The 25,394-nt window shown below is 44.1% G+C and overlaps 1 protein-coding gene across 6 annotated transcripts in view; it reads right to left on the bottom strand.

Annotated features, from left to right (window-relative positions):
• Window positions 1-25,394, bottom strand: part of SYCP3 (synaptonemal complex protein 3) — a 1,302,221-nt gene that overhangs the window by 1,154,293 nt on the left and 122,534 nt on the right. For 2 of the 6 annotated variants that reach the window (XM_078675094.1, XM_078675093.1), the window contains exon 2: window positions 13,705-14,220. The exons of the other annotated variants lie outside the window; for them this stretch is intronic. In XM_078675094.1, coding sequence (XP_078531220.1) covers window positions 13,705-13,989 — 285 coding nt within the window. In that variant the 5' untranslated portion in view covers window positions 13,990-14,220. The remainder of the gene's footprint in view (window positions 1-13,704; window positions 14,221-25,394) is intronic. 6 annotated transcript variants of the gene reach the window in all.

Here is a 25,394-nt window from a genome sequence, read left to right as displayed (position 1 = left end):
CACATCGCTCACTGGGTCCCAGACCGAGACCGGGTGCGCCGCCGAGACCGGTCATCGCAAGAGTCCTTAACTACACGGATAGGGACACGATCCTCAGGCTCGCAAAGGAGAAAGGAGATGTACAATAAAAAGGAAATCACATAGCATTGTACCCGGACTTCAAGCTCCAAGTTCAGGAGGCTCGAAGGGAATTAATTCCTGCGAAAAAAATATTCCAACAGATCGGGACAAGATATGCATTGATATATCTTGCCAAGCTAAGAGTTCAAGGCCAGGGAAAACCCACCTTTTTTTTACGGGCGCTAAAGCTGCTCTTGCGTATGCAAAGCAAATGGCAAAAGATCATAAACAACTGGGTGCGGTAAATGACTCTCAGACGGAAAAGTCCATGAGTGACAATGATTGAAGATCCGTGTCATATACGTTGGAAACACAGATAACTGTATGCCATGGATAAACTGCACTGTGATAAGCGTTCTTTCAGGTATCATGGTAGATCTGAGGGCAGCTGGGTGGGAGTGACTATGTTATTAGAGTTGCATGGTTGAGAACTATTGACGGACTTCCTGTATATTAGATTAGCTCATTGTTCTGGGCTGCGACTATGTGTTACAGTCTCGGCCACACCACCAATAGAGATGGGGTGGTTTGCCAGCGAACTCACGTTACCCCATGGGATGATTCCCTTATGTTTAACACTATAAACTGAATGTTATTGGTTCATGGGGCAGAGGGAGGGTGACTCATAACCTGACTGGGGGGTTGGTGTGGGAGAGGGGAGGAGGGGTGGGGTTCTGTTTTGTTTGTTGTACCTGCCATGTTACATGTCGCAACTGAAGTGTCAATTATGCCTGGACTGCACGGGTACCTATCAGCTGCTAGTTCAGAGAGGTAGACACATCACAATGCACACTGAGGTTACTATGCATAGATTACTCATTGTGAACACGAGAGATAGAATGCGTAGCCACAAATATAACCTGGTTCTGCATCGATCATGATGTCCATCAAATGTCTTACATAGAATGTTAGAGGGTTAAACGACAGGAGGAAAGTCAGGCTGGTCCACTCTTACTTGATTAGGCATAAAGAGGTCATCTGTCTACTGCAGGAGACTTATTTAATGTATGCAAACATGAATACACTCAGACACAATAGATAAGCTCAAGGGGGGGTGGCGATTTTAATACATAGAGGACTACATTGGAAAACACACCACTCCCAGATTGACAATGAAGGCAGATATATCCTGTTGCAGGGGACGCTCTGCAACACTCCAGTTGTGATAGTAAACACCTACGGTCCTAATACAGATAGCCCGTCATTTTTTCAACAAGTGTGGCAAGGAATTCAGTCGTTGGTGACGGCAGCGGTTTTATGGGGGGCGGTTTCAATGTAGTGCTATCGCCCACAGCAGATAGACAGGGGGCGGCTCGCAAGCATCATCCTAAGGAAGTAGCCATGTTGTTGGATATTATAGAAGAATTACAATTGATAGATACATGGTGATCTCTTCACCCGAAGGCGAGAGAGGGCACTTGTGTGACACAGAATAGGAGCACTTTGTCCAGGCTGGACTATTTGCTGGTGTCTAGGGTTCTACACACTTGGGTAACGGAAGCTACACATCACCCACGCACACTATCTGATCACGCACCCGCTCAGATACAATTGCAGATTCCACCGCAGTACATACAACCATTTAGCTGGAGATTCCCTTCTTCAGCATTGCAGGGTCAGGTTTTTCAGGAAGAATTTAGGGAGAAAATAGTTGAATATTTTGAGACTAATGAGGGATCGGTGGAATCGCCCGGGACTCTGTGGGAGGCTTTTAAGGTTGTCACCAGAGGATATTGCATGGCGATAAAGTCAGGAGTACTGGGGGCTATACGTAACACGTTACAAACATTGGAGCGTGATATCCAGACCCTAGAAAGGGATAACCAGGAGTGCCTGTCAAATGCTGCTACGGCTAAACTTAGGGCGAAATTGACTGAATTTCAGGAGGAGGCAGAGAGGGAGACAGCTTATCTGCACAAACACGCACAGGCCAGGCGCTATGGTGATGGAGATAGGGCTGGGAAAACGTTGGCTAACCTACTATGAGCCCCTAGAGGTACTGAGTACATCACTGAACTGCACACAGAGGCTGGGGAGGTTGTCAGAACTCCACAGGATATACTCCATACTATGGCCCAATTTTACCAGTTGTTGTACATTTTCCTATAGACCCGACCCACTCTGATATCGCTGACTATTTGGATACCATTGCTCTGGCGTGGTTCAATAATGGTGCAAGAGAATATATGGAATTGCCCAAAGAGGTAGAGGACGTGAGGCAGGTAATCTCTGGCATGCCTTCGGACAAATCTCCAGGAGTGGATGGATTCACCGCCGCCTTTGATAAGGAATATGTGGATATTGTTGCACCTAGGCTTCTGCAGGTTTATTTGGAAGCAATAGAAACAGGAATATTTCCTCCTACTTAAAGAGAGGCCACCATAATAACCTTACTAAAACCGGATAAGGACCCTGTTAAACCAGACTCTTATAGGCCTGTGGGAGCACAGGTTTGATATACAGGAGAGGAGGCTGTATGTATTTGCGAACAGATTGAGGTTTATTTTCAGGAGAAACAAATATTCGTGAGTCAAAATAGTGTTCTTCAGGTTCTAATGGTGGTGTTGGGGGCGATGTTTCCGGCTCCTTGTCTTCGGAGTCCAAGGGGCTCCCCCAGAGGCTCATAAAAGAGGAAAAAGAAGGAGCCATCAGAACACAAGTTCAGGAGTATCTAAAAGGGTTATCCAGTCACCACACCGTGTAGTGTTCCAAAAATCGAAACATGATATAGCTTCTTAGGGTAGGTGGGTCGTGAAAAGAAATATTTCTGTGCCTAGGGAAAGGACTTTGTGAGAGGAAGCAAAAGACCATAACCGGGGTTGAAAACAGAGGCTCTGTCTCCTTTAACGCCCCAAAATAAAGTACGATTCTTGATTCGTATCACTGGTCAGGGTAGGTGTTATCTTGCACCTAGGACCTCTTTCTGTAGTTTTTATGAGTCACAGGTAAAGTGTAGGCTGTCTGGGTCACGGGTAAAAGCGTGAACTACCTGGTAATACCCCACCCAGTACTTTGCATCCAATCTCCACCCTCACGCACCCCACTGTTCCCTACCCGCCTCCCTTGTTCCTTCCTCCAATTCCCGTGGGACGCTCTCACTCACCAGCTCTGCCGCAACTCTCTAGAGTTGCGGCCGCTCTTCGGCATCCTCCGGAGGACTCCACCACTTCTCGCACCAAGGCTCATCCGGTTCCTCGTCCACGGCTTCTCCTCTCCTTGGTTCCTTCGCGCTGGCTTCTCTGCAGGGATTCTTCTCTTTCGCCTCTCCTCCCGACGTCTTCTCTCCGGTTCCCGCTCCACACGATTGAACGCTTTCTTCCTCATGATCCTCCCCTTTCATTGGACTCGCCCGATCACTTCCTGTGTACCACCCGCCCACTTCCGGGTTCTTGCCGACGGCTCTCTGTAGAGAAACAGGAAAGCGGCATGGATTGGTTTCTTCTGGATCTGGAGTTCTCCGGCCGTCACAAGCCCCACAAGTCCCATGCATACCACGGGGAGCCTCTACCCATGGGGATACACCAGCGAGTCCTCCTCACATCTCCTTTCCCTTGCTGTCCTTCTACTTGGGGTCAGATCCCGGGGAAACCTGGATAAATAGTCCACATTTCCTTGGTCGCTTCCTTTTCTATGTTTGGTTCGGAATCAGTAAGGTTGTAAGGAAAGAAACCATCTGAGTACTCTCTCGTTGTGGCCCTTATTCCTGGCTAACCATTCAAGAGGGGCATGGACAGTATATAAAGTAAATTCTCTACCTTCAAGATAGTACCTTAAAGAGTCTATAACCCATTTGATAGCCAAGGCTTCTTTCTCTATAGTGGCATAATTTTTCACTCTGGGAAAAAGCTTGCGACTAATGTATAATATGGGTTTTTCTCCCTGAGGTGTTTCCTGGGATAAGACTGCCCCTAACCCCTGGTCCGAAGCATCGATTTGTAAGATAAAGGGGAGGGAATAGTCTGGACTGGTTAATACTGTGTCAGACGTTAAGGTCGTTTTGAGGGACTGAAAGGCTCGCACCAACTCTAAGGAAGGGTGTTTGAGAATCTCTTCTGTCTTACAATTTTTCTGCAGCAAATTCGTTAAGGGGGCTACCATCTGTGAAAATCGAGGGATGAACCTACGGTGATAACCAAGTAATCCCAGAAAGGCTCGTAGGTCCTTTTTAGAGCGAGGCAAGGGAATTTGAGATATGGCAGTTAGTTTGGAGGCTTGTGGTCTAATAACCCCTTCTCCTAATACATAGCCAAAATACAGGACGGTTTGTGCAGCTAAATGACTTTTAGCAGGGTTTATCTTCAAACCGTATTGTCCTAGGGTCTGTATCACACTGGAAAGATGACAAAGGTGTTGTTGCCAGGTCTCGCTATAGATGATTATGTCATCTATATATGCACCAGCATATTTCTCATGAGGCAGTAGGATTACATTCATCGCCCTCTGAAAAGTGTCTGGTGCCCCGTGCAAACCAAAGGGTAAAACTCTAAATTGGTATAACCCATCGGGTGTAGAGAACGCTATTTTTTCTCTGTCCTCTTTTTTGAGGGGTATCTGCCAATAACCCTTACATAAATCCAGGGTACTAATGTATTTGGCTTGACCTATTCTTTCCACCATTTCGTCTACCCGAGGCAGGGGGTATGTATCAAATTCTGAGATTTTATTGACCTCTCTAAAGTCGATGCAAAAACGCACCGACCCGTCTGGTTTAGGTACCAGGACGATTGGTGAATTCCACTCACTTACAGAGGGTCTAATTATGTCCATTTGTAGCATTTTCTGTATCTCCTCTCGTATGGTTTGTCTAAGGGCCTCTGGAATACGATGGGGACTTAGGCGTACCCGTTTCCCTAGAGGAGTTTTTAATCGCATGTTCAATAAATGTCCTACCAGGAGAGGTGGAAAAAGTATCCTGTGGGGGTTGTAAAACCTGGGATATGTTATCTCGTAGGGAACAGGGCAACTCAGGGTCTACACATTGGTCGAATAGGGTCGGCTGTATCTGCGCCATATTCACAGCAGCCGGAACGGGACCTTCCCATTTTTTTAATAGGTTAATGTGGTATACCGGAGATGTATGTCTGACCGGATCGGTTTCAATGCGGTAAGTCACAGGGGTAACCTGTTCGACTACACTATAGGGACCCTGCCACTGTCCCAACAACTTATGATCGGATGAAGCCAGCATAAGCAATACGGACTCCCCTACTTGGAAGGTCCTCTCGTTGGCTCCTTTATCGTAATGTCTCTTTTGGGCCACCTGTGCTTCCTCAAGGTTATTCCCAACAATAGCCCTAATCTGTCCCAAATGTGTGCATAGGTTAGATACATACTCCGTGATGGGTTTGGAATCGTGTGGTTCGGATTCCCATCTTTCTTTAGCCATCTCTAACAAAGTGCGTGGTTTATGGCCATACAACAATTCAAAGGGCGAGTACCCTGTACTTTTCTGTTCTTTGCACCTAATAGCAAAAAGGGCCAAAGATAACATGTCTTCCCATTTCCTGGACTCTAAAGCTAGAAGTTTCTTTAAGGTGATCTTTATGGTGGCATTATACCTTTCGACTAAACCATCCGTCTGCGGATGATAAGCAGACGTCCGGATTTGTTTGACTCCCAACTGGGTACATACCTGTTTCATTAATCGGGACACGAAAGTTGTACCTTGATCAGTTAAGATCTCTTTTGGAAACCCTACCCTTGAAAAAACAGTGATCATAGCTTTAGCGATGTTTGATGCATCAGGTCTGCGTAGGGGTATGGCTTCTGGAAAACGAGTGGCGTAGTCCACCATAACGAGAATGTATCTACATCCACTACGGGAAGGTAACAAAGGCCCTATTATGTCCATGCCTATTCTACGGAAAGGCTCACCTACAATAGGGAGGGGTTGTAGGGGTACTCTGGGCGGGTGGTATCTACTATTCCGCTGACACACTGGGCATTCTCTACAGTACCTCTTCACCTGTTGATATATCCCAGGCCAATAAAAGTGTTCCAGGATTTGTTTCTCTGTCTTATCGGCCCCAAAATGTCAACCTAATAAGTGGCGGTGGGCTAAATACAACACTTTCTCTCTAAAAGGTCCAGGGACCAATAATTGTGCTTTTTTCGTGGGGGTTCCTTTCCTGTACAACAACCCGTTCCTCTTAAAAAAATAAGGACATACATGTTGGGGATCCTCATCCTCTAGGGCTTGATTCCATGCTTCTTGCAGAACGGGGTCCTCTCGTTGAGCTGCATGAAAACTTCTATCTGTTTCCCAGGGATTTTTGTCCTGTAACACTGGTAGCACCAATGGGTTCTTTGTCTTTTCTGCTCTTTCGTGCTTTGGCTACTGGCCATTTTTTTCCTTCTTCTTGTGCAAACGGTGCAGTGGACCACCAGTCTTCCTCTTCTGTAGGTATGTCATTCAACAGTTGTGACAACTTTGGGTAATCATTCCCAAACCAACTGTCAGGGTGGTTCCGGTATCTCTAGGATGTTGTATTCTCACCTAGGCAGTAGGGTATGGTTTAGTATCCCCATGTACACATCGTATAGCAACAACTCAATCGATAGGACCAATATTAGAGCCCAGATCTTGAGGACTAACTACGCTATGTAAGCATCCTGTGTCTGCTAGGTTGTCCATTTACGGAAACAGTACAATGATAGGGCGGTTGCTTTCTTTCCGAAGGGGAACAATAATAGTTACGAGCCATCCCGATTTCCATGGGTTCCTCTTTCTGTGAACAAAAGCGAGCAATGTGTCCGATTCCTCCACATTGAAAACACTGTGGTCCCATCGGGGGTCTAAGGATTGGGGTTCCTGGCACAATGGTCAAGGGTTCAGGTTTCTTAACCGCTGGTGGTCGGGGAGGACGATGAGGTTCCGGTCCTCCTGTTTTCCCTGGAAAGTCATCCCGCCCTTTCTGAAGTTCTTGGGCTCTGCTATAAGCACTAGCGATCTCCACCACAGTCTCAAGGGTAAGGTTAGCCTTTTGACGCACCCATTTTTGAATAGGAGGATGTAGAGAAGATAAGTACTGTTCTAGATAGATTTTTGCCATAATCCCATCCTTGTCGGTGGTAGCTGGCTTGAACCATCGATCCGCCATATCCTTCCCTCCGAAGTACAGAGCCCGGGGTGTCTCTTGTGGTTCTTCTTTCATCTGTTGAAGTTTCTGTTAGTAGGATTCATCGTCAACCCTCAGTTGTTCCATAATACATCTTTTTATCTCCGCATAGGAAACCCCTCCTTGAACTGTTGCAGCCTGATAGGCAGCCTGGAGATCCCCGGACAAGAGAGGTCCTAAATATTGACCCCACTTAGCAGGCCAAGATGCTGCAGTCGCCATTCTTTCAAAGTTATTAAAAAAATAATCCGGATCTTCCCCACTCACATAGCGGTGTAACACCACCGAGGGTAGGGTGGTGGGACCTCTCTGCTGTCCTAAAGCCTCTGTCAGTTTATCCATTGCAGCTCCATGGGTTTGGTTTTGACCAGAAAGGACTTGCTGTAATTTCCCACGGTCTTCTTCCACTACAGTCAGGAAACGCTCCATTACTTTCCCCAGATGTTCCTGGCTTTCCGCCATTTTTGCAAGGGCAGCCTCCATAGTGCCTTTCAATCCCACTTCTGACACCACTTGTGGGAGCGCAGGTTTGATATACAGGCGAGGAGGCTCTATGTATTTGCGAACAGATTGAGGTTTATTTTCAGGAGAAACAAATGTTTGTGAGTCAAAATAGTGTTCTTCAGGTTCCTCTTCTAATGGTGGTGTTGAGGGCGATGTTTCCGGCTCCTCGTCTTCGGAGTCCAAGGGGCTCCCCCGGAGGCTCATAAAAGAGGAAAAAGAAGCAGCCGTCAGAACACAAGTTCAGGAGTATCTAAAAGGGTTATCCCGTCACCACACCGCGAAGTGTTCCAAAAATTGAAACAAAATATAGCTTCTTAGGGTAGGTGGGTTGTGAAAAGAAAGATTTCTGTGCCTAGGGAAAGGACTTTGTGAGGGGAAGCAAATGACTATATCCGGGGTTGAAAACAAAGGCTCTATCTCCTTTAACCCCCCAAAATAAAGTACGATTCTTTATTGGTATCGCTGGTCAGGGTAGGAGTTATCTTGCACCTAGGACCTCTTTCTGTAGTTTTTATGAGTCACAGGTAAAGTGTAGGCTGTCTGGGTCACGGGTAAAAGCGTGAACTACCTGGTAATACCCCACCCAGTACTTTGCATCCAATCTCCACCCTCACGCACCCCTCTGTTCCCTACCCGCCTCCCTTGTTCCTCCCTCCAATTCCCGTGGGACGTCCTCACTCACCGGCTCTGCCGCAACTCTCCAGAGTTGCGGCTGCTCTTCGGCATCCTCCGGAGGACTCCACCACTCCTCGCACCAAGGCTCGTCCGGTTCCTCTTCCACGGCGTCTCCTGTCCTTGGTTCCTTCACGCTGGCTTCTCTGCAGGGATTCTTCTCTTTCACCTCCCCTCCCGACATCTTCTCTCCGGTTCCCGCTCCACACGATTGAACGCCTTCTTCCTCGTGATCCTCCCCTTTCATTGGACTCGCCTGATCACTTCCTGTGTCACGCCCGCCCACTTCCGGGTTCTTGCCGGCGGCTCTCTGTAGAGAGACTAGAAAGAGGCATGGATTGGTTTCTTCTGGATATGGAGTTCTCCGGCCGTCACAAGCCCCACAAGTCCCATGCATACCACGGGGAGCCTCTGCCGATGGGGATACACCGGTGAGTCCCTCCTCACAAGGCCATTATCATTGATTAATCTAGACGCCAAAATTATGCGAAATTCCTGGATATCAGATTGCAGCCAATGCTTCCACAGATAGCCCTTGCAGACCAAACAGGGTTTATACCGGGTAGATCAACATCACACAATTTGAGAGTGCTTTTTTGCCTTTCTTAGCACCACGTGTTCAGGAGGTAGCAGCACTGCTAGATGCTACTAAAGCGTTTGACTCCTTGGAATGGAAATTTCTATTCACCCTATTGACTAGGCTAGGATTTAGTCCAGTCTTCATTAAACAAATCCAAATAATATATACTCGCCCAACGGCGAGAGTGAAGGTTAACGGGCAGATATCAGAATCATTTCACGCAATAACTAGGGGGACGAGACAGGGATGTCCTTTATCACCCCTATTCTTTGCGATCGCTACCAAGCCATTGGCGGCGAGGCTTAGACATCATACGCAAAGAAGCATTGGTTTCACTTCCAGAGGGCTGTTGATATCTATGTATGCAGACGATATGACAATTTATCTAGTTAACCCTGAAGATAGTTTTGATGTAGTCATGAGAAAATTGGTTAGATATGGGGGATTGAAGGGGGGGGGAATAAATTGGGCTAAAACAGTGATGCTCCCACTCATTGATACTACCACTCAATGTGACACTGAGTTCCCTACCCAGTGGGCGTCAGGCGAAATAAGGTATATGGATAAGCAGATCACTACAGGAGCTATGGCTAGCCAACTACGGAAAAGTGATAGACTGGATGGAAAATAAGATACAGAGGTGGAAGCGCCTACTGCTTTCCTTAACTGAACAAATTGCTATCACTAAAATGGTTATACTTCCTAAGTTGTTGTATCTATTTGTGAACATACCCATGCCTTTGAATACTCACTTCTTTAAGCGACTGCGTACAGAGATCCTTGACCTGGTATGGGCAAGTAAGCAACCCCAAGTGTCTTGGAAGCTTTTAACTCTACCATTCAGCCAAGAGGGAGGTCTAGAAGCTCCTGACTTTGAGCTTTTTGCCTATAGTGCGCAGGCCCAGTACTTGCACTTCTGGCACCATCCTACTCCATATCAGACCCATGTGGCGATTGAGCTAGATATGGCCGCTCCCACCCCTCTCAATACAGCAGTTTATCATCCCTATAAGTGATCTCATTCAGACATAAACACAGTAGAGACAACAAGATAGGCATGGAGGAACATAGCGAAGAGGGCAGGACACGAAGAACTATGTGCTCCATCTATGCCACTGTGGGGCAATACGCTGATTGGCCTTCTCACGGATAAGAGGGCAAGGATTGATGGTGGGGCAGGATTTATATCCATAAGATGTATTTCTATCTCTTCAGCAGATGTGTGAACCCCATCCACATACAGCTTCTGATATGTTGCTATACTATAAACTCAGGGCGGCATGTCAGGCGAGATATATTGAATTCCCAAAAGCTCCGCCTTCAAGACCAGCCTTAGAAAATATTTTAGCCAATCCTTCCCCTGGGAAATTGATAACGAGAATCTATAGCGTAACGCAAGAGCCATCCCCCGTTTTCTTAAATACATCATAAGTAGAGTGGGAGAAGGAAGCAGAGATTGTCATGACAGACAAACAGTGGCAGTTTTATTGCTCTCAACTAGAACATCTTTCGCCGAACTATAGGTTAAGACTTATACATTTTAAATATTTGCATAGTTTATCATACACCGATTCAGCTACACCCGATGGGCTTACAAAGAGATGCGAGATGCTGAAGATGTGGGGCAAAAGATGCAACGTTTATCCATTTAGCGTGGTTCTGCAGTCCCAGAGGGCGATTTTGGTCGGATGTCTTTAGACACATTGGGAACATTGCCAATGTCACACTGCAGATCACCCCCCTTGTAGAATTGCTAGGCTTTGTGCTAGCGGCTCCTAAGGGCCCCAGTAAACTGACATCCATGTTACTCCTGCTTGCCAAACGGCAGGTGGCAATACACTGGAAAAAGTCACATCCACCTACAATAGCGGAATGGTTAAACACGGTAGCATACTATAAGGATCAATTATTGACCTATTGGGACTTAATGCCCTGCAGATCTAGACCACTGGATATATGGGCACCATTCGTGACTTGGTTGGAAAAGGGGGTTTCTGACCTCCAGGCCGATCGTACCTCTTGAAAAACTGTTGGCCTACAGGAATATGGCACATTGTATCCACCCGGTGGTGTCACCCTAGCTCAGTGGTTGGTCCCTAGGTCTTATAGGGATATGGTCCCTAGTGACTGGAAAAGAGTGTATGCGTGAAAGTGGTTATTGGTTCATTAGGAGCAGTGTGGTGCCGAAGTTGTAAACTTGCTGACATGGCGGGGGGATGGGGTGGGGTTATCTGTTCTATAAAGTTGAAGTAGAGATATCTGACTATATGCTTTTAGACTTCTCAATGTGCACATGTTGGTTAAATTACATGCAATGACTTATGATTTGCTGCCGGTCCCCCGGGATGTCGGTATAAAAAGCTTTGTTCAACGTAGACGTACTGTTTAATAATGTGCTGCCGGCCTCAGGGTTGTAGGCATTTGGCTGTGTCACTTGTGAAGATCGAAATAAATGTGTTAAAAATATATTTTTTTTAAAACCCATGGCATGTAGTGACTGAGTCACCATACCACCAGAGTCCGACTAGCTATAGTGCCTCACTTGTCCTCCTAACCTTACCAAAGAGACAAGTTAATAACATCCAGACTAGATTATGTGAATTCCTTGTATCTCGGCCTGCCTGAATGTCTTTTGGGCCGGCTACAAGTCATTCAGAATGCAGCAGCTAGAGCCATCTTTTTGGTAGACTCTAGGGGACAGATGTAGGTGTCCAAATACCGGTCAGAAACACGGCCGAAAATACCGATTTTCGGCCGTTTCCGACCGGTATTTGGACATTGGTATGTAGGGCTTAGAAAAACATACAGATTCGGTAATTTTACCGAATCGGTAATTTTACCAACTCGGTAAAATTACAGATTCTGTAAAATTACAGAATCGGTCAATTTTACCGATTCAGTAAATTTACCGATCGGTAAAATTACCGAATCTGTATTTCCCTATGTAGGTAGCACTTTTTACATTGCAACATGGCCTTTAGGATTCATTATTTACCATGCAATACAATTGCATGGTAAATTACGAATTCTTTTGTACATGCACATCTGTGCATGTACACCTGTGCCATGTGGCACACAGACATGCCCTAAGGGCATGCATGTGTGCCACATGGCGCACAAGCCAGTTACAGGGGTGCAACAGGGTGTCAAAGTGACACCCTGTCCCCCTTTGCAATTCGGTATTTTTACCGATTCGGTAAATACCGAATCGGTATTTGCTATTAAATCCTATGGGCGTCAAGGCCCATAGGATTCAATAGCAAATACCAATTTGAATCGGTAAATACCGATTCTTACCGAATCGGTAAAAATTACCGATTTTTTATCTACATCTGAGTTACCGATTCATAAATACCGAATCGGTAAAATTCGGTATTTATGAATCGGTAATTTAGATTTTCCTACATCTAGCCCCAAAACTCATACCACCCTGCTCCTGTCGTCACTACACTGACTTCCTGTACGGAAAAGAATCCAGTTCAAAGCCCTGGTCCTGGTTTTGAAAGCCTTTCACAAGATTGGAGCACCCTATCTTAGGGACACATTTCAGCCCTATTTCCCAAAGCGTAACCTGAGATCCTCATCACAGCTTCTGATTGTCACTCCTAGGGCGAGATTGTCTCGGACGGGTGGGAGATCTTTTCATGTGGTTGCTTCACGGCTATGGAACAGCCGCCCCCTCCCCATTAGATGGGTTTTTCAGCAATAAGCCGTTTGATCGTGGTCGGTGTGCTTGATGTTAGGTGACGTATGACCAGCTCTCAGCGCCAGGACACTCCAGGGAGTAGCCGTGCGCTTTATAAATATGAACTAAACATAACATAACAAGTTAATTTGCACCCCAGAACACAACCTTCATGACCCTCTCAGGGACACGAAAGAAGTTTAGAATATTTATTTAAACTATCATGTTATTAAATGCAGTATACATGCCACAATTAGAAAACAAATGCAAACTGAAAATACTGTTTGCATGGTCAATAATCAGTATATTATGAAAAGCCCAGTCATGTTATACAACAGAACTGTCTAACCCCTCCCCTCACTCTTTCACTGAAGCTGAATGATTATATATCAAAGATCTATAGGATTAGTGGCAGACCCCTTACCTTAGCATACACAGATGGACGCTCTACATTTTAATTGACAGTGCTCGTCTCAGAATTCAGGTTCCATGTGGCTTTTTTGGACCTCTGTGCTCATCTGTATGACAAGACATGGGAGCTGCTCAACAGCTGCATTCTCGTGTTAGGTCTAGGTACTACTGCCTGACCAGAGAAAACAACAAGGGGAAGTGTTGTTTGACCTGGTCTGTGGTGTGCAGACAAAATGCCTGGTAAAGAACAGAACATAAATACAGATGCAGGTTCTGTGTGAAAATACGATGTGGCACAAAAGCAAGCGTGTGTTTATAAAGTAAAGTGTGCAAAGGAAAATGAAGCCTACAACATGCACAATTAGGCTAATGTAGGGAAAACTACAATGGGCCATGCAGGAAACACACAACACACTCCCTTTGGTCAGAATAATGGTCAGAATAATAGCACTAAAGAGAATAGCAAATGGAATATAGATATATTGTTTAAAGGAAAACATACTCAAAGCATAGGTTTATAAAAATAGCATGTACTGAAAACGAATAGATGAAAGTGTCAATTTGGAAAAGCAGTCAAATTATGGTGTGGAGGAGGAACCCATTGTGCTACTCACCAATTCGAAGGCCAAAGACTCCATAAAGGAACGCAATTCTGCATGAAATGATTGGTTTATTGCCCCAGTCATGAGCTCCAAAGAACAAACATGAGCTCGGGACTCAACCGATGGCAACACAGTTGCTGGGCAATACGCATCCCATGTTACTGAAGCCCACATCCTGTGGTCCATGTGCCGATGCACATGTTGCTCCATAGGCTGATAGTTCGAAACCTTGATTTGTAAAGAAGCCATAAACAGAACAGTTCTGAAAATGGGTCTCACCAACAGCCCAAAATCCATGGTAGCAGGAATTTGCGAAGCCAGGCAAATGCCCAGTACCCATTCGAAGGGGCACCAGATATAGTGGAAAATGGGTTGCACGCTTGAAAAACTGGGCAGGTCAAAATATTGGGGGCCAATCAAGATTCAGCTCTTGTAGTAGCTCGGCAGTGTCGGAGCGATGCCGGAATCAGGACTAGGATAAAAATGCCACAAATGAAGAATAACAGCAACAGGAATCCTCCGGCCACACTAGAAAAAATGGAGGGGATAAAAGCCAGAATTACTCCAAAGATGGTCTGAAGTAAAGTAACATCGCTAGTGAATACAACCTTAGAAGAGGTGGGCGAGGTTGGCCGTACTGGATGCATTAGAGATTTGATGTACTAATTCTCTGAAATGCAGGGGAAGGTTTGTATAACAATGTTTTGATTTCATTAGAAGTTCTAGCCACCAGCAATTCAAAGGTCTCGCAGGCAGATGTGAGAACTACTTCTTGTTGGAACAATAACACGTTGCTTAGCTTGTTGAAATCGGCCTTCAAAGTTGGAATCAAAAGCCACAACAAGCTATCTACTAATCCATGTAGAGGGGGAAAATAAGATGTTGCAAAGAGTGACTAAATGAACAAGCATTTGCAATGCAATAGGTCTCGCAGCATTAAAGTTTGAGTTACTGGCATTGTAAATGACAATGCTTTGCATTAATTTTTTTTCTTTAATTTGCAATTGGTATATAAACATTGTTTGCGAATGGTTATCTGTTGCTTATGCTAAGCAAAGTTGGCAGTAATATAGAGTGCTAGGCTTGCTTGTTATACGCATGCTGATTTAAAGCGCTCTGATACCTGCGGGTAAAGTTTGCGCTATATAAAAGTGAAAACTAATAAATACATTTAAAAAAAGTGAGACCAATTGCATTGCAAATGTTTGTTGAAACTGTGATCGCTATCCAGATCTCTGCCCACCCAAAAAAATAACCCTTTCTCTGTGATTTCCAGTTTTACTTAATTCCAAGCAGAAGCGCCAAGATTACCTAATGATATCAACAAGGACCAGTGCCAAGACTCTGTTCTAGATCTTTACTAACTGATTGGCGTCCTTGGACACAGTGAACCCTGGTTCATGACCTCCCAATCAACAGAGGCGATAGCTATGCATTCATTTAGGTCATTCGTAGTAAATTGTACAAAACAGATACAAATAGGTTACTTTTGCTCATACAAAAGAACTGTGGCCTTCTACGGAGACCTGCAGGATTCACATGAACTCTGTTTTTCCATCTTAGTGAAATGATGAACAGAACTACAATTTAGGTTATCACTTGTAAGCCGACAACAAAATCAAAATATTCAGGGATGTGGATAATCGCTACATTTTTAAAGAGAGCCTCTCACATGTAAATCATTTGGTAAGCCAAAATTGTCTTTGCATCAGTACAGTAAATACAGAAACCTTGCTCAGACTATGCAGACACGTAGAATTAAATGTTGATTTGCTGCGACTCCAGTTCCCTCAAGTAAAGTCAAACTTGGAATGCATGTTCAACTCCAAGTTACCCAACATTATGGATCCAAACAATGTACCCAAGAACAGTTTTACAGCCTTTGATGCATTTGTGAATACTCAATCTCCTATAGACATCATTAAATTACCCTTGCACTTGCAGTGATCCTATTTGTAATGCCTGTCCCTTCATTATTGTTTTCCTACCTTTCACGGGGGCTTACAACGTAGCACGGTTGACGCTACACTAAAGACACGTGTTTAAAGAAACTCTCCAGATAGACCCCCTGTAGGTGAAGTGATCCATCTCGTGCTAACTGAAGTATCTTTAAGGCAAAATGCAGTCGCTACACAAATTTTAAAAGTAAGCCCTGGTGAAATGTAAAATACGTATTTCTTTTGTATGCAAATGATAGAATGTGCCCAGATTTTACCCTTCGCCGTCCCCAGACTGCTTACGTGGTGTAAAGAGGCTATACAAAGCTAAAAAAAAAAAAAAACTAAATAAACCTGTCTCTTTACCATAAAGATTAGCACGAGCCTGGTGCTTTCTGCCCCCATTCGAAACGCTATAAAGTGTATAAAGTGGCTTCTGAATAATCCTCATTCAAAATACGCTTTTGTATTGTTTCACTTGGGTTTCTCCTTCTGAAAGTAGTTTTCAGAACTGCAAGTTCTGCTTCATTTTAAATGGGAACCCTCCTTTCCCGTTTGCTACTAGCTACAAAACTGATACAGCCACATGTGTCTAAGATAAAAAAAAAAGGTTTTAAGATGCCATCGAGCAAAGCCCACTTTCCCCAGCACAGTTTTGTTTTTAGTCTCCTTTTACCACTGCACAAAAGTAGAGTTGATAAGCGTACAGCACTATGGCCCTCTTTAATTCACAACAGTGCACAGTACCCCTCCGTTTACCATGGTCGGCGCTAAACACACAAAGGCAAGGAGAACACTCTTTTCGTGGATATGCAGAACACTAGTTGCCCAACCAGGGTTGCTGCTTTAACAATGTAACCCAAGACCTTGTTCTCAATCAGCAAAACACGTCAAATGAGCACATTTGCAGTTTAGTGATGCAATGTTTAGTTGCTTCCCTCGTTCCGTCCCCAATCAAGTTTCTTTTTCTATCAATGCTACCACGCCCAATTGCACAAAAACACAGTTGCTTTCATCACACTAAGGAGGCCTAAATAAAAACAACAAAACGTGTATATAAAGAAAACAAAACCTTTAATCATGTATTTATAGAAAATAAACACAAGTCGCTTTTCTAGTTATAACAGTAAAAACCCACTAAACGACGTCACCTGTTTGTGTCTATATGACATAGACTAACTGGCAGAATGCATAAAAAATCGGTATAGGTAGTCGTTAATAGCGAAAAATAAGGAATCGCTAATAAGGACATGCAAACCGCGATGCATCAATAAAATCGCTAAATATTACCGAATCAGTAAAAATCGGTAAAACGTTGCGAGATGACTGCGAGATACCGATTTCGCAAATACCGAAATAGCAAATACCGATTCGGTATCTGCGAATTCGGTATTAGTGAAGTCGGTATTAGCGAAATCGGCAAAAACACGCGGCGCTCCGGAAGCAGGCTGATGACGTCACAACCAGGAAGCAGCTCAGCCCATGCTTCACTCAGTGCCCTGAGGAGCTCAGAGGAGGAGGCAGAGCACAGGAGCAGAGGAGCAATACACAGCCAGCAGTGAATCATGGAGAAAGAAGCACCCAAAGGAAAGGACAACACCAGGAAGAGAAAACGCAAGTTTTCTGACAGCAGCAGGCATGAAAAACTGTTTGGCAGACTGTCCTTGAAGGTGCCAGAGGCGGAGAAGCACAGGATGTGGCTGCACATCAAGGACAGTGTGAATGCTGTGGGAGTCACACACCGCAGCATCGAGGACCTTAAAAAACGGTGGTACGACCTCCGCAAAAGGGCTAAGGAGAAGATCGCGGAAAGGGTGAAGGATGCGGCTGGCACAGGTGGTGGGTCCTCAAATGTGACACCGAACACAGCCCTCGAGGACCTTGTGGAGTCGACCATCGAACCGGAAGCTGTTGTGGGGGTCACCCAACTGGACACCTCAGGTGCTGCGGAAGGCGGACAAGGTAAGATGCATGCCAGCGCAGATATGCAGCGTCTTGTCAACCCCTGCCCAGTTCCCCAAGCCAAACACAGTGCACAAGTAGCCGTGCCTTAAGCACAATCCCTCAACAGAGTAATGCTTCATGGGAGTTGTAGTCATAACATGAAAGGGTTCCTGTCTGACCCCTGAGGTGCATGACATGAAAACAGCAGTCAAGGTCCAAATATCAGTTCCCATATGTCCTTTATGTAGATGACTAAAGCATAAAATTAAAATATCCACAAAATCATAACAATGCTCTGTTTCACACACAGATGCCTCCCCCATGGAATCAGATGACAGCGCCCGCCTAGTCATCTGTGAGACCCCAGTGGTGACTGATGCGGAGAACACGCTGGAACATGGAGGCAGTCCTTCCCCTTCACCACCTCAGCAAACATCACCACCACCACCAGCACCGCGGACAAGAACACCACCACCACCACCACCACCGCGGACAGCAACACCAACACCACCACCGCGGGGATGTATGACATTACAACGCATGCTTTTACATCGCATGCCTTTACAACGCAAGTATTATAACGCAGTCCATTACAACGCATAGTGCTTTGGGGTGCTGGATAGTGAATAGTTTAATTTACTATTCCAACTCCAGTCCCCGTGGACACTAGGGAAGGTTATTGGATAGTAAATTAACCTATTCCCTATCCTAGAGCGCCCCCCAGAGCAATGCGTTGCAATAGTTTGCGTTGTAAAGGCTCTGCGATGTAAAAGTTGCGTTGTAAAGGTTGTTTACCCCACCGCGGACAGCAACACCAACACCACCTCCACCTCCACAAGTCCTGCCAACCACACATAGCCGCAGGGCAAATGTCCCCTCCCTGCAGGAGATGAAGACGGAGCTGAGGCCAGCAGCCACAAATGTACAGCAGCAGGCTGTCGTCACCCCAACCGCACGAACAGCAGCACGTCTGCGAGCTAGACAGCGGGCAGGATCCCTGGGTAGGGCTGCAGCGACAAACAGCAGATCCTGCACATGTGTATGGAGTCGTGGAGAGCCGGATGCTGCGTGTTCAGCGCCTGCAGGCAAAACACATGGGTGCAATGAAAATTAGCATGGCAAGGATGTCACACGGATTTTCTGCAATGACTGATGCAGTGCGAGAGCTGACCACAGCCGTTGCAGAGGGCAACAATGACATTAAGGCATGCCTACAGGAACTAACACGCGCTGTTGTTGCAGGCCAACGGAGTGAGCGCAGGAGACATGAGCAGTACTCACTCAGTACCAGTGCCTCAATTAAGGCCATCAGGAAGCTGTGCACCACCACAGCTGTGGTAGCCCGCAGATCGGTGTCCCTGCAGGTGGACATGGGCCATTATTGTGGGGATGTGGCAAGGACCCTTGAGAGAATGACCACTGCAGTGGAGCACCTGCAGTCTGGAACTGCCAGTATCAGCAGTGCGGGAGGGGATGAGGCGAGTGAGGCAGCCTCAAGTGTGAGCAGCGTCACCATGCCTGAGACAAGCGAGAGGAGGCGCAGCGCTAGCAGTGCACTAGCCACTGTGAGTGATTACAGAGATGTTGAGGAGTCACGGGACAGGAGGCTGGGTGTCCTTGGCAAACTTAAATAGCCATGATGCAATGGCTCCCTGGCCATGGTGAGGTAACCATGGCCAACTGTAGTGCCACATGCAGCACCTGTGTTGTCAATGGACATTTTTTCTTTAGTTTTCATTTATGCTGCGTCATGTTTCTGTTACATTAATCAGCACTGGTCAGGTGTTAATGGGCATTAAACCCTTGCAATGCATATCATCTTGTCATGGCTCTTTCTTACCTGTCTCAGAAGTGATGCCGTGTGATGTATGTCCGCCTCCTTTGCCCTTCTGCTGTGTTGATGAATTATTTAAAGCATCTTCTGTGCAGTACAAAAGTATTTATTCACACATGTTCAGTTTTCGATATCATTATCATAAGAAGTGTTAAAAGTAGAAACTTAACGTAGGCCAATTGCTTCATTGGGTCATACATATACTGACGAGCATGAGTCTCAGTTGAATCAGTGAGGGGGGGGGGTTGCTGTGCACGTAGCTCGTCCTCACCGTACACCTCTATGGGTATCCCCCTTCTTGTTGCGATGTTATGCCTCCTCCACTTCTCCAGTTACCATCCCAGGTGCCAAAAAGATGGAATCCCCTTTTCTCAATTCCTGCGTGTCAGGAGAAATTGCACCAACATTAAAGATTACGACCAACAATCTATAAAAATGAAACAAAAATTCTTAGATAGGGGATACCCACGACGTCTGGTGCGAGAAGCATACAAGAGAGCCCGGTTCTACAACCGAGAGAATCTCCTCAAACAGAATAAACCAACACAAGAACCAAAACTGGTATGCATTACTAAGCACTCCACACTAAATGCCACCATCAGACAAACTATTAATGCCAACTGGCATCTATTAAATACAGATTCAACCAGACCCAAACTTGCCAAGCCGATGTATGCGCATCGGCGAAATAAAAACCTGAAAGATCTGGTAGTTAGATCGCGGTTTGACAGCCCAATGGCAAGAACCCCCTTTATACAAAAATCAATAACAGGTACTGATGCTTACAAAGGCACCTCTCGATGTGGTACATGCCAATCTTGTGATGGAATCATTCCAGGAGAAACCCTAATGCATAATGATTTCAGAATAACAGCAAGGGAACTCTGGACTTGTAAGACAAGCAATGTTGTTTATCTGATTTTATGTCCTTGCAATAAAGGGTATGTTGGCGAAACTGCCCGCATGATCAGAACACGACTGACGGAACATAAATCAGCGATTAAGACACGGAAATTGACCTCCCCTTTAGTGAGCCATTACATAGAATATCGCCATGCTCCAACTGACATTAGATGGCGCATTCTTGAGAAAATACATACACCCGATAATACGGGTGGCGATAAAATAAGAAAGAAGAAAGAAGTCTTCTGGATTTTTTCGCTTAAGACATTTTCTCAGGGCCTGAATAATGATTTACCGTGGTCGAATGCCATCTTGTAATTTGAATAATATTTCAAAAACACAACTACTTCTGAATGAGATCTCTATGAGTCCAAACAGCATTATTAGAATGAGGTCGGTCCATGACATATTAACTAATGTCAAATGATATTTACAAGGTAGGTTCGTCTCAAATCCAGAAATGCAAAACTCCTCAAGAGTTTGATATATAATGTTATATTCACTTGATAAAAATATAACCTAACCCCAAGAGTTTGATATATAACGTTACATTCACGTAATGAAAATATAATCTAACTCTATGAATGTGTAATCGCCTAGAAGGTTATCATTGAGAATGACCGGCACCTTGTAAAAGACGCTGTATCCCTTTAAATAAAACGGGTTGTATCTACCAATAGTTAGACGGTTCACATAAAAGGTCCGGGTAATCACACACTTGAACCTTAACCTTGCGAAGGAAGACAGCACACGCGGTTCACAGACCAGACATACCGGTAAGAGAAAGAAAGGCAACTTTAACATTGACCACTCTTCGCAAAATGATTAGTTTGCAAACCCGCGGTTGTAACATCCTTTCTCCCTTCGCTTCATGATACAGATAAACGCTGTTGTTATCAACCCTCACGCTGCGCCGCCCCAGACAAACAACTAAATCTGTATACGTTTACCGGTAAGAATCGTTCATACATTGCACATGTCCATTACGTTGAGGGGGAGGTTAGAGATATCACTACTTAATTTTTACAGCTGCCCCTTTTTTACCATAGAGTCTTTCTTTACCTTATCTGCCACGGGACTTACGAGAACTTCATTCCGTTAAGCCTGGCCGTTCCCCTGCATATCAACGTGCTACGCCAAACTCTCTGAGCAGATTGGTCGATAATGCCAAGCCGGTAAGAACTACAGTGCCGGTTAATCTTAGAATTAGGCAAAAGAAAATATACGCCATAAACAGCTAATGTTTTAAACTTCAGGGTCGGCCAAACGGGCGGATGACAGCGTGTTTTCAGCGTTTAGATAAGCCAGAGACTGAATGAAGACACTTCATTTATTATCCTGACAATATATGCAACTAAATACGAATCACCTAATTCAAGGTAACTAACATCAGCGCCATAATGTAATGCATTTGTACCATCTTAAGTAAAACAGAATAAGTTGTATGACATTTACTATTTATATATCATTACAGATATTAAGTCTCTCTATATCTCTGTGACCTGCTCACTCCTACGGTTTCACCCGTTTTTAAAAAGATACACCTAGAATATATCCTCGTCAGTTTTTGACGCACTAAAAGGTGAGACACTTGAATGTGGGAATATGAAAAGTAAATTAAAAGGTGGCTACTGCATAAAGGGGATAGAAAAGTCACCCTGATATACTAATAGGAGTGTTTTTTCCAAAATAAGAATAAGAAAAGGTATAGGCTAAATATCAATATGTCTAGATAACCCCATATATCCAGGTTTAGATACACATTCAAGATTCATTTCTTTTAGCACATACCCACCATTGGATTAGTATGCATACCATGCAATGCAATGATGGATACTTCTTCCCGCAGGGGCAATACACCGTTGCATACCTGGTTGATGTTAGCGTTTTACTCTGTACAGTCGGTAGAACTCCATCCATGACTGTGCAGACTTATACGATAGTAATCCCTAATGGGTAATTCCTTTTCTTTGTTCTGCATGAATTTAAAAATATATGTGTAGCACAGTATACACCCATGCCAGTTTGTTCTGATACTAGCTTATCATCCAGTTCCTATTTAACAACTAGAAAATCCTGATTATACACAACAAATGTTGACAATGTGAAGAACTATGAAGCGTGTTTATGCTCCATCTTAAGGATGCTGTATAACAAATGTTGACATTGTAAATAGTTTTGAAGCATGTTTATGTTCTATCTCAAGGATGCCAATGTTTATAGAGAATAATAGATGTATTTAAATGGGTTCACTACAAAGTTTTAGAGCACTAATGCGGTACATCAACATGTATGAAAGATTGACTAGCGGTACAATTAACATGAAATGAACGATTGAAAACTGCTTCATTACGAAAAGAATTGTAATGCTCATAATTATCATTTTACAGAATATCGATGGTACAGTCCTGAAGAAGACACGAGTCACGTGTCGAAACGCGTCGACAGGAAACCATCCATTTTTATAGTGTTTAATGAAATTTTTATCTATGACAAATTATGTATATTTACAATGAAGTTTGCATTTCCCCTGAACATTGTAAAACAGTTTTATCGTATGATTTTTTATGAATACCTAAAAGAAATTAAAACCAAGTTTATTGGAGAAAGCAGTTGTTCAATGTTCTTGTAGATAATCTTATCTGCATGTGTACTTGCTAGTAACGTTTGTGCATGCCTGGGAATTTTGGTTTACATATATTTTCTACCCTGACCCAGGATTGCTATTCGCACCAGGGGGCTCCTGTTTCTTTAGATAGTGTTACCCACGGCTGGTCCGTGTGGGGTTATAGTTCTGTTATTATATTACCGCTACTGCTCACTAATTCTGAACCTCTTAAACTGGCATTATCTCAGTTTTACTGTGCTGCACCTATCTAACGCCTAACATTCCCTTTCCCTTAATTCCCATCCCCTGTTAAAATGGCACAAATGGAAACATTTGGGTTTTCAGATGCAGATTTCGAAACACTAGTAGGGACCTCAGCATCCTCTAGTCGAGGCTTCATGTCTAATACACATAACAATAGTGATGTGGGTAAATTATCCAATCTTAAAAAGAAACTCATAAGAATAGAAGCCCATGGGGAATTTATGTTAAACTATTTGAAATCAGGCATTATACCCATGGGATTACGAATTAAAAATATTCCTGGTCTATTCGTAGATATTAAAGCCTTCCTACACAAATGGAGCATGATTGCGAGTAGATGCTCGAGGGACCTCATGATTCTTATTGTAACAACTTCCAAAGAGTTAGCGGCTGACATAAAAAAAGAAATAGAAGATCTTGAGGGAAAAATTAAAAGATCTAGTACAATTGAAGATGCAGATACCCAATTAGAAGCCCTTAAAAAGGACATTGCGTCGTTTGCAGAATATCTTTCTAAGAGAAAGGGCGAAAAATTCACTAAAGATAAAAGGTTCTTTACATTAGAACGTACTTATCCCTACTTAACAGAAAATTATTACGATACTGATTATCAATCGGGAGGAGTCAACTATAACCAACCAAGAATAAATAACTTTTCAGATTCTTCAGACCCTGATTCAGACATAGATTCAAATTATCAAGAAGATAGCCCATATAATCCCCAACAGGGACGGAGAAACACTCGGCAGCCTTTTTTAGGCCACCGCGGGGCAAGACGGGGCCGACAACGGCTTCGGTTCCAATCCCAATCCCGAGGTCAATATCAGACACACCAACATCCTCCAGAACACCAGAACTACCTAGAAACAAGTCACAAACAATACCACAAACAATGGATTTAATACCGATCTTTAACCTTTCCAAATACCATTTGGAAACATCAGATGTATCTCTTCTAACGAAAGGGCTCACTTTCGTCCCCCATACAAACGTAGATATATTTGAACTCCATCAGGATTTACATTCCTTTTTCAGGAAGATAAGACTTCAAAAATTCTTTCAAGATAAACCTGACACTGATGTAGACATGGGGACTAACAATATTGTGGCCTTACCCTCAACTTTCACCCCAAACTTGGATCAATTAGGCCCAGAAGTGGCTATCTTTGAGAAAGTGGTTATAACTAAGTTGGAACAAGCTCTTAGATATATACCGAAACCAAAGTATAATATATCTAAAGATGAATATGATTCCTTGAACAACTTGAAAAACAATAAATCTGTGGTAATCAAAAGTAGCGACAAAGGAGGGGGCATTGTCCTTATAGATTCAGCACAGTATGAAACCAACATGCTAAAGATGTTGAATGACCCCCTCTTCTATAAAAAAGTAACAAACAACCCTACTATGAGAGTAATTAATAAAATCCAGAAAATCACCACGAAGGCCTTAGAGGAAAACATAATAAACAAAAAGGAATATGAGTTCCTAAACAAATCACAAAAAAGATAGCATGTATCTACGGGATGCCTAAAATGCATAAGGACCAAATAGATCCACCCTATCGTCCCATTGTATCCACCATAGGCACCCCTACTGAGGCCATTTCAAAATACTTAGATAACATCTTAAGACCATATGTATCATTATCTCCATCATACATTAAAGATACTGGAGCGATTATCAGCAAGATAGAACATCTTCCCTTCAACACCAATAGTGACCTTCTAGTCACTCTTGATGTTGAAGCGCTGTATAGCAACATTCCCCAAACGGAAGCAGTGGAGGCTGCTATGTGGTTCATTGATCTACATAGCATCCCATGCAATGAACAATTTATCTGTGAATGCCTCACTTTGGTACTTAAAGAAAATGTCTTTCAGTTTGGTAACCATATGTACCAGCAGACTAAGGGCGTGAGCATGGGGGCAGCCATGGCTCCGTCCATAGCGAATATATATATGGCCCTCTTCGAGGCCCACCATATATACAATGAAATGGCCACTTTCTATGAGTCTGTTTCCCATTGGTACCGGTTTATAGATGATATTTTTTTCATCTGGACCAATGGGGAACAGACTCTGCGAGAATTCCTGGAATGGATTAACATGGCCGACAGTAACCTTCGGTTTGCTGCACATGTACATGAATCCCAGGTAGAATTTCTCGATATATACATTAGGAATCAATCAAACAAACTGGAGGTGGATA

This window comes from Lissotriton helveticus, chromosome 1_1 (assembly GCF_964261635.1).
Source record: "Lissotriton helveticus chromosome 1_1, aLisHel1.1, whole genome shotgun sequence".
Lineage (NCBI taxonomy): Eukaryota > Metazoa > Chordata > Amphibia > Caudata > Salamandridae > Lissotriton > Lissotriton helveticus.
Note: the sequence above shows the minus strand (reverse complement) of the source record. Positions and strands in the feature narration are given on the sequence as shown.